Source organism: Centruroides sculpturatus, unplaced genomic scaffold (assembly GCF_000671375.1).
Source record: "Centruroides sculpturatus isolate CEXI.00-Female unplaced genomic scaffold, Cexi_2.0 scaffold235, whole genome shotgun sequence".
NCBI lineage: Eukaryota > Metazoa > Arthropoda > Arachnida > Scorpiones > Buthidae > Centruroides > Centruroides sculpturatus.
Window position 1 is genome coordinate 475,893 of NW_019384436.1, and position 10,853 is coordinate 486,745.

A 10,853-nucleotide genomic window follows, 5' to 3' on the forward strand; every position below is an offset into this window, starting at 1 on the left:
CTGACAGCAAACAACAATTAAAGTGATAAACATTTAATATTTAAGACATTGAAAATTAATAACAAATTGCAATTTATCAGTCATACTGTTGAGACTGATAGTGTGAAGAGACTGTAATGTCTCAATTTTTCCAAAGCCTGGAAAATCACCTAACATGCAATGTTACATAAGCAAAAAAAATAAAATAAAACAAGAGTCAACCAGTGCTAGGTTTAGACTTTTTTTTATAATGAACTAAACCACAAATGAATATGTTAAAAAAATTGTTAATGTAATTTACAATTTTTTTGATTATAAACAAATAGCCCTAAATAAACATTTGACTATGCATCAAAAGAAATTCAAAATTTATTAAACTAGAGACAAACTATTTACAATGGTTAATACAAAGCTATGAATCAAGTTAGGGAGAAAAGAAAAAACTATACAAATTATAAATTTCAATGATACTTTTATCTAATCAAAATTAAAATAACAAGTATGTACAAAGCCTTCACTACTCTTGGGAACTTAAAGTTAACTTAGGATTATTCTTAGAACAAAAACAGCTGACAAATATGAAGTTGACTATTTACAAAATGCCAAAAGAATCTTACTAACTTGCTTAATTGTCACAATCAAAAGTTTAGAAATCTTTGCTTGTCAATCACATTCATTTTTTAAACTTCACCAACTTGCTTACGGGAGCTTCATCTCATTTTCATTGGTCTTGTAGGATCCTTTATACCTCCAAGTGTTATGTAACAATAGCTACTCTAATCTCATTTACATATGTAATCCAACAATTATTATTTTCCTTCACAATCTTGAGAACGTCTGTCTGTTAACAATCTGTTCAAAACTCAGTTCTGATTTTTGAATCAGTTATATTTAGTATTATGTGTCCATTCTTTAATTCCTATACGAAAATTGCTTTAACTCCTGATATGCTGTTGATTGGTGACATAGCAGTAGTGTCATTCATGGTAAGAGTTAGTATCTCTCTCTGTTTCTTTCTTTTTTTTTTTTTTTGTTTTTGTTTTTGTTTGGTGCAGAGCTATATCCTATAAAAAACAAAATGTTCCAAAAACAAATAATAATGAGAATAAAAACTCAAAAATAAAAGTAAAGTTTGGACTCAATCCTTACAAGACAGCTTAAAAATGCCTGTTCATATAGCATATACCAATAACCAAAACTATGATTACAATAAGCAAAGTTTTATAAGTATATTTTAATGTGTTTTGGGACATGCTAATTCTAGTAATATTAAATGAATAATAATTATATCTATAATTACAATCAGTAAATAAACAGTTTATGTTCAAAAGTACTAAAATGTTAAGATCTTTTTTATTTTATATTATACTTTATAAAAAGCATTTGTTCTGTTTCTCTCTTGTTATATATTTATATACCATCTATATTTTTATATAAAATTCAATTTAAACTAAAGTGGTAGAAAGTAGGATTAACCAACTTAATTCTAATGTAACTTGAGAGATATCTGTACATAAAAAAAAAGTTATTGTTAAGCAGTCATGAATTTAGAAGGAGTTTTATGATAGACATTGTTATGGTATTTTTAGTCAAAATTGATAAAATTGCATTGCATCAAACTGCTGACCGACTTAACTTTCTTAGAAAAATCAAATGGTTTATGATCATTTGGTTTCTCCAAGAATGTATCATATCTTGATTCGATCATATAGGATCAAATCCAACATAAAAAATTACATGAAATATATATTAAAAGAGACAATATTTATAGATGACAGAGAAAATGTCACATTATGCCTGAAACAGTACATCATATCATGTCAAGTTTCTTTGCACAAATTATTATATATATATTTGTCATTTGATTAATATAATACTCTTGTAAAATATAAATACAAATTATAATACACTCAGGTGATGGTGAGAAGCAACTGATAACATTAAGCAGCATAATTAAATAAGACTATAATTAGTGAAAAGTTTGATTTTTATTGGCCTTGACAATAAAAAGAATATGTAAATAATTAAAAACTGTGTAACTTTAGGATTTATTATTCTTAATTAGTATTATTAATNTGTCTTCCCTCGAAAAGTGTCCTCATACATGTCCTCCTTTTTGATATTTGAAGATTAATCTGTAAATCTCCGTATTCGATCAATGCCAAACTGATCTGTTGCATGTGATGTGATATGACATGTTTGTATTTAACATGATAATTCATCAAGGCTCTGTTCAGTGTGACGAGATGCAATTATGAGACGCATGCTCTTCACATGGGAGACCTTGAGAGAGAGAGAGAGAGAGAGCGCATGTGCAAATGGCTTTGTTTGTTTCTTATCAAAACATGACATGGTACCTATACATGCAGTAGAGATTATTATAATGTATTATTGTTGCAATGAATAAAATGTTTTTTATTTATGATATTTTTTCCTTCATTTTATTAGTGTCCTCCTTTTTATTGTAAAAAAGTTGGTCACCTTATTATAAGTCCTGAACATCGTGTCACATTCTGACATCATGCACTATGATATTGTTTAAGAAACGATGCAACCAATTTTGAGTATGGACTCAATTCAGTAAAGTGTGTAAAATATAAATACAAATTATAATACACTCAGGAATCATATTATAAATACACACTATGGTTAGTGTCAGAAAACAGCACACAAAATATATTATGTTGGGTATTTATTATGAGATAAAGCAGTCTATTACAATAGACTAGATTTCATATCTATTGACAAATAGAATCATTGATATCTCAATAATGTGTATTTCAGATGTCTACAATATCTATACTGTAAAAACAATAAATGTAAAAAACATCCATTTTCCACTTGCACTTTATTTCTTAAAAGGGTCATTGATTGTCTGTAATTCTCACTGGTGTCATAGCACATAAACTGTAAAAAAGTCTTACAATTACACTACAGAAAACAGAAATATTAAATGTGTTGCATAGAAAACTTTTAAAATACCTATACTAATAGCACACAAACATGATGTAATAATTATTTTAAATAGCTGTGATTTGACTTTGGTTTGGCTTAACAGTGGTTATCAGCATCATTAAATAATGCATTTGTGAGGTCATCGAGTTGTGCTTAAAGTCAGAATGGAAGAGACATGCTGGTTCGTATGTGGGTGTGATAGACACTGAGTCAGACTCAACAGTTACAAATAAAATCGTCCCAATTTATTTAAACACCAAATCATGCTTACAGATATAATTCTCAGAGTGTAGAGCACGATGTAAATCTTCAGTTCCTCCTGTTGAGAGAGAAAGTTCTGATGGAAGGACTTGTCCATGCCGACTATTCCAGGGGTAATGTTGTTAAAAGTCCGCAGAGAAGTTGAAGTCAGTTCAGCACAAGTGTCAAGGGTGAAGTGAAGAAGGCAACCAAGTAAGGTATAGCACAATGAGAAATCAGAGAGAGAAGCTCCCTGTGTCCTTGGAATCAGAGTTTTTATCAGTTTTGGTCCCAGATCAACCACTTCGATTGGTTATTTTTCCTCTTCCCTACTTTCTAATTGGTCATCATTTGTTACTATGTGTAATGAGATCTGATCTCAGATCGCGGAATGAGCCAAAATCGACATTTAATTTCATCCCAACCGGAGATAGTTGATCTTAGGACTTACATTGTCTAATTTTCCTTTGTTTAATTTCTGAGAAAAGTTTTTCCTCTATTAAATTTAACATTTCCTTTTATGGACATAAAAATTTATACTTTAATATTAACAAATTTAGATATTTTAAATTTTAGTGTGGTTCCGGGACATTTCCAGAGCCTCACACATTTACATAACTATCATTTTTATTTACATAACTATTTTATTATTATAACTATCGTTATAGTAATAAAATATAATTTATTTATAATAATAAATTCTAAAAAGTTTTGTTTTATTATTAGCCTGATACTGAAGAAGGCAATGAAATGGTATTCTGTGATTCTTGTAATATCTGCGTGCATCAGGCTTGTTATGGTATAACAAATATTCCAGAGGGTAGTTGGCTTTGCTGTACATGTGCCTTAGGTATTGAACCATCTTGTCTTCTTTGCCCAAATAAAGGAGGTGCAATGAAAAGTACAAGGTAAATTTTTTTATTACTTAAAATAAAAGTAAAATTTGACCTCAGTATATGAGAATTCAATACAATGAGCTGTTTTCTTTTATTTTTCCAATTTATGAGACAAAGTATTCAATACAACAAGCAGTGATTGATATTTATGATAATAAAATATTCTAATCATAAGTGAAAAACTGATTCTCACATTACATTTAGATACAGATTTAGATGGCTTATAGGTTCTACTCTTGATTTTATTTGTTTCAATCCACATTAAGTCTAAAATTATAGACTAGGATAGTGCTATTCATTCCATTGCGGTTATGCAGTTTACTGTGCAGGATGTGCAATGAATTTTACTTCTACATTAGAGATTTTTCTGTTGGCAATTACAATTTTACTCTATTTTAATTGTTTTATGTGTACTTGTTGTCTTAATTAGCTTTTGTTTTCGTACTGTTAAATAAAGAAATGTTTGATTATGTAGTAGTACTTTCTATTTTCCATATTTTGAAGCCGTGTCGTATTTTTTTATTTGTTTTATAAGCGCAATGTAGCGTAATAACGATCACTTGGCGACTAAACAAAAACAAAAATTGAAATAAAGAAATGAATTGTGCCAAGTGATCATTATTACGCTACATTGCACTTATAAAACAAACTTTCTATTTTGTTAGTGATTAACTTAATTGACACTTTCATTCTTTTTTCACTTTATTTTATTTAGAATCATTGATTGATAGGTATTTTGTAGCACTTTAATCTTATTTGGAGAACATGGATATGGTAGCTAGGTTATGTCAGAACAAGTTACAAAATTTCAACCATAAGAAATAATGGAAAGTCTTATTCCTCTTAGTAAGATTTTGATATACAAAAGGTGTTCAGGAATAGGGTACATTTGTAAATTTTGGTTACACTGCATTATAATATGCTGAGTTAATTCATTAAAATGAAAAACAAAATAGATATGTAGTTACCTATCTTTGAAAATTATTATATATTTTTTATAATATTAATAAGAATAGTGCAATACAGTAGAGCGTTGTTTATCCGAAACATCAGTTAACTGAAAGCATTCCAGTCGGACTATGTCATGCTGAATCAAACATCTTTGATATTAGATTAATTTCCAAAATATAATTTTTTTGTTTTTATATTTTTCAATATATTTATTTTGTTTGTACAAAATAAAGAAATAATTATTAATGATGCACTAGCTACGATTATTATTTTAAAAAGTTTACGTTAGGCTTAACATCAACAAAAATTCAACATGGAGTGACACGCAACGGAGAAAAATTTCAACATGGGATAGGTTAATATATTTTTTCATACATAATCAGTTATCTGAAAAATAAGTTATCTGAACAATCCCAGTCCCCAATTAATTTGGATAAACACCGCTCTACTGTATATACAGTGGTGCCTCGTATAACGGACTTTCTGTTTGACCGTTACGTGACTCGAGCAACGGACTTGCTGCGAACAACAGACTTTCCGTTTGGCAGTTACGTGAGACGAACAATGGACTTTTTTCGAACAAGTGCGAATGATGTTTCCACTCTTTTGCCGTTGCCAATGACAATCTGCTATTTTTAGGATATATTAGTATTATTAGAATGTATTATTAGTATATCTGAAGTAGAAATGTAATGTAATATATGTTGATGATTTAAATAAACATTAAATGTAATGTAATATATGTTGACGATTCAAATAAACGAAATGTAATTGTGTAGATGCCGAGGTGGCGGGACGAAAAGAGGTTGTAAAAAACAAACGGAGCGAGAGTAGCTCGTAGAAGTGTTTAGTGATCTTAATTAATAAAGAATTATTCGTATCATATAATCTGGCAAGTTAAGTCATTTATAATGCATCATGGCTTCTAAAAAAACAGAAAGGTGATTTCAATTGAAACAAAGCAAGAAATCATCAGGAGTGAAAGTTGACAAAAACTTTCTTGTCGAATGGGGAGAGGTTCAGGAGTTTACCAACACTCATTATCCAAACAGAGCTGAGGCCAACAGGATCAATGATCTCTACGATGACACCTTTGTCCGTCATTTCCGACAGGTGTTAAAGAAGAAAGAGAAACAGACCACCTTGGTCATGTTTTTCAAGAAGCCAGCGGGCAAAAAACAAAGGATGGAACAAGAGAAGTTGACCCTGCAAGTTCCGGTAGCCTCTCCTGAATCTGACTCCGATTAAAAAACAATAAAAAAAGACCCGCTGCAATGTGTAAAAAGTCTGTATCTGTATGAATGTGTAAAGAAAGTGTTCTTCCACCTCCTCCTCACAACATCTGACTACCCAGCATAATTGGTGTCTGTGCCATTTTCATTTTTTATGGTACAGTACGGTTATTTTATGCTGCGGAACGAATTATATGTTTTAACATGTATTTCTATGGGAAAATGTGTTTCGTATAACGGACGTGCACCTGGAACGGATTAAGTACGTTGTACGAGGCACCACTGTACTTATTAAATAGATTTTTCAACAAATATGTTTTAATATATGAAAAGTAATAATGATATTTAAAATTAAAAAGTTACAAGACAACAATTTTTTGTGAAAGCTACATATTTAAACACAAATTATTGTCAGTTAAAATTTCACAGGTCATTTGCATCTTTTTATAACTGTATAAACTGGCTGTATTGATTCTTTAGTGTAAGTATAGAGAGATAATGCTATTTCTTCAACATACTGGGAAATCTTTTCATATGCTTTTATAAATGAGATGCAGTTCATGAATTTGTTGTTAAAATTATTTCCAAAAATTTGCCATAGATTATTGAAGCACTTTATGCTTTACATGAGAAATGTAATTAACAAAATGAAGCTTTTTTCCCATTGTTTAAATTTCTTATAATTTTATAGGTGGAAGGTTTTTTTTGTGTTATATCTTATTCTAATTTTGTTATCTCTCTTTCTTTCTGTTTTTTCTTTGGTTTTTCTTGCATGCTGCTTTTTGAATTGCTGTTTTCTTGTGATGTTCAATTTTAGATTCTGTTGTTTTTAAATTAAGCCAGTTTTATATGCTTTTTTCCTCATCTCTAATTCATTTAATTGATATTTGATAATTTCAGTTCTCATTCGTTTTTTCTTGCCTATTGGTTTTTTCCCTCAAACTTTCCATTGTAGCTTTCTTGTTATAATTTTAAGATTAGGCAATTCATCTTCTATAATTGGAAAAAAATTGTAGACCAGACCTGTAAATTCCCACTGTCATCTGTTCACTATCTGTCTGTCAAACAGAATTAGATAGATGAAAGTTGAGACAAGATATGGAAAGCATAGCAGGAGGCCTCAATTAACTATATACAAACTTCCAGTTTGCACTGAAAGTCGCGTTATTTCAGTTAAAAAATTTTCCCATGAAAGGAGTTAGATAGATGACTGGCATGACTCTGTTGCTAGCAGGAAAAGTATGATGTCCAGGGGCAAGACACTACTAATTTGAGTGGAGAGCATATAATTTAAAATTAAATAAATTAAAAATATGGTTAAAATTGCAGCCTGGCCTTGTGACAATGTCACAATAAATAAAAGCTCATTTGAGATCTGTTTGTTCACATATAATCTTTTAGGTATAAATATATCTTGAAACCTGGTTCTGTTTTTACTGTTGCTTTATATAGTTTTCTTTAACTTGGTTGCCATTTTATCATACTAATTAACAATCAATGGTCCCATTCAGTCTCTGATCCTCTAAATTCTAGTGCCTGTTAATGTACTTAAACTTTCCTGTCATCTAATACACTGATGTTCAAAATTAACAGTACTTTGAAAAAAATGGAAATGAAACAGAACAGCATGAAATAATGAAGACATAATGGATATGCAAAATAATGAATGTGTAAGTGCAAATTTTATTTCAGTGACAGAATGAGGTGATGGGAGGTGCTAATGACAATGCTATAAGTACAGTGATGTGAAGGCATGTTTTTGATTCTGGATTTTTGTGCAATAGGTGAGCACTTGCATATTTCTGTTGCTGGAAAAGAATACAGTATGGCTAAGAGATGTCAATTGGCTTTTTTTTGAAAGGCAAAATTATTGGAACATTGTAGAATGGGCAATCATAGACAAAAGTGTCTAGAGTAGTAAATGTGCACACTGTGTAATTTCTAAATACTGTAAAGTCTTTTTTTATGCGGATTATTTTTATGCAATTTTGAAGTTGTGCGGTTTGTATTTCATCCAAAAATTTCTTGGACAAGCATACATACAGGCTTGTTTAGGAAGCCCGCGTATAGACAGTCTCCAAAAATCGTGGAACGCTCAAAGCTCACTCCATTTGTTCCACTGACATATAACGTTTATGGATGTAAAGGACAGCTAGATCTACCTTAATCGCTTTACTTCCTACCAATTTTTGATATAAATTTAATTAAATTAATTAATTAAACAAAAAATACTTAAAACTGAAAAAAACGAAAGAAATGCGTTAATTTTGAAGAAAAAGCTTCAAAGTTTAACTTCCTTTGTCTCGCCCTTCTGTGAAATTTAACACCGATGAGTCATTGTTTACACATCTGGATGACCTTGAACACAGCTGGAGTTGGATTTCCCGGGGCATTCTCATAGACGTCGCGGGAGGACAAGGGTTTAAAGTAGGGTGAACACTAGCTGGCCGTATATTTTTAAATATTTTTAAAAAATTTGGAGACTTAAAAAACATTCCAAAAATTCAAAAAAAAATTTCAAAAATGGCCTTAAGGACCGTGTTTTATGTAACGCTATGTAACCTGCCCGAGTTAACTCGGGCGAGGAACTAAAGGGGTTTTAATTAACTCTTCACATCCAGATGTCAGTGATTTGTTTTTAGAGTGAGCTTTTGCAATTCGGGGATTCCCCTTGTACATGATACTATCGACAAGTCGCTATTACATCATTCTGAGTTTCGCATTGAAAGGTATAAACTGTAATTGTTTTGAAATTAAATTTTATATGAATTTCTTTCAGACATTCGAAGTAATTTATTAAGCAGCCTATTTCTTTTAATTTCTGCAAACTTTTTTATGCGGTTTTAAGTTAATTTTAACTCGTTGTTTTGGTTTTATGCGATTTTAGAAAATTACGGAACGTATCCCTACTTTTTCAAGGCAAGTAAAGTCTTTTTTTATGCGAATTTTTTATATGCGCTTTTCTGTAGAACGTATCCACCGCATAAAACGAGACCTTACAGTAGTAGAGAAGATACCAAACAACTGGAGATATTCCCAAACAACCTGTACAAGTTTGACTAAGAGTAACAACTGCTTGACAAGACTGATTTCTGTCCATAACTGCATGATGTAATCAGATGATGTCTGCCATATAACTGTCTTCTATGCTTGCTGCAGCCATGGCAACAGCACTATCCATGCAAATTGTTTACAGAAGACTGAAGGAGAGTTGCCTGTATTCTAGGTGTCCAGCTGTTTGCCTGCTGTTGATTCATTAGCATAAGGGAGTCTGTTTGGATTTTTTTTCTAGTTTCTTCAAGACATGATTTGGTTATGCAGTTCAAATTCTTCCTTTTATATCTTAATCAATAAATATAATAAAACAGAATTAAAGACTTAGAAGATATTTAAATAATTATATAGTTAAACTATTTTGCCCAAATCCATTCAATATTTTGTTTATAATTGTAAAAATATCAAACTTGTTTTATAGGAACCAACTAAAATTCTCTGTATTTTTTATCATTGTTGCAGCATAAAAAAATTTTACAAATTGAAAGAAAATTGTAAAATTGAAAGTTAGATATTATTATTCAATGAAAGGTAGGTTAAACTTTAAATTAGTTTACATTCATACTATTTCTCAGTATTAGGAAAGGAAAATTGGTAAATTAATTGATTATTAAACTATTACATTGATTATGAAAATAAGTATCATTTCTTTGATACTTATTTTCATAAGATTGAGACTGATTCAATTAGGAACTTAAAAATTTTAAAGAACTATTTCTTCAGAATTACTTAATATTTCTGTTTCATACACATAATTTATAAATAAAATTATTTTCAGGAATGGCCTAAAATGGGCTCATGTCAGCTGTGCATTATGGATTCCTGAGGTTATTATTGGATGTGTTGAGAAAATGGAACCCATTACAAAAATTTCTATGATTCCTGTAAGTTAAATTCATTTGTTTGTTTATATATTTTCATATGCAAATAAGTTGAATGTTTTTGTTTTTGATAAAATAATAAATAAAATTATTGATAAACTAATAAAAAATTAAGTAGGACTTAATTTTTTTTTTTATGGAGTCAGATAATCTATTTTTTTATTATTATTACCGTACTGTACTAATTTTTAGTACACGGAAAACTACTAGTTTTCCATTCGTTTCTGACCTTTGGAGGCTTAATAAGTCCCGAGTCAGTAGACTGGTATAAAAAATTAAAAAAAGGTAAACAGGTTAACAAAGAAAATATAATTTTATTTTTATATAAATATATACTTCACCCCAAATGCATTTCGCCTGTCAAGGCCTCTTCAGTAGGGTTTCTGATGACTAGAGTGTACAATAGGAACAGCAGAAGGTATCTCAGACGACACATTTTTTTCCGTCGTAGACACAGAAGAAGACACATCTTTCTCACTGACACCATCGCGTTTACAATCTTTAAGAAACACAAACTCTTCCCAGCATTCCGCTGGTATCACCCCATTATTCAAATTCATTACATTACTTTGCATAATTATCGCGAAATGTTCTTTAAATTTTCTTTTTACAATATTTTTCTCTTTATGTATTATTTTTACATTATTAATATCTAATTGACAGTT

General features: G+C 30.2%; 1 protein-coding gene across 1 annotated transcript; it reads left to right on the forward strand.

The window, feature by feature from the left end:
* The first annotated feature begins 2,608 nt into the window (after window positions 1–2,608).
* On the forward strand, window positions 2,609–10,236 carry LOC111619950 (protein Jade-1-like). Its single transcript, XM_023361781.1, has 2 exons — window positions 2,609–4,082; window positions 10,086–10,236. The coding sequence occupies exons 1-2, from the start codon at window positions 3,925–3,927 to the stop codon at window positions 10,198–10,200; spliced, it is 273 nt and encodes a 90-aa protein (XP_023217549.1). The 5' UTR covers window positions 2,609–3,924; the 3' UTR covers window positions 10,201–10,236.
* Window positions 10,237–10,853: the final 617 nt, after the last annotated feature.

Coding starts and splice junctions, on each gene's coding strand:
- LOC111619950 (XM_023361781.1), top strand. CDS start 3,925: ATGGTATTCTGTGATTCTTGTAATATCTGCGTGCATCAGGCTTGTTAT. Junction 4,083..10,085: donor GGTGCAATGAAAAGTACAAG/GTAAATTTTTTT, acceptor AATTATTTTCAG/GAATGGCCTAAAATGGGCTC.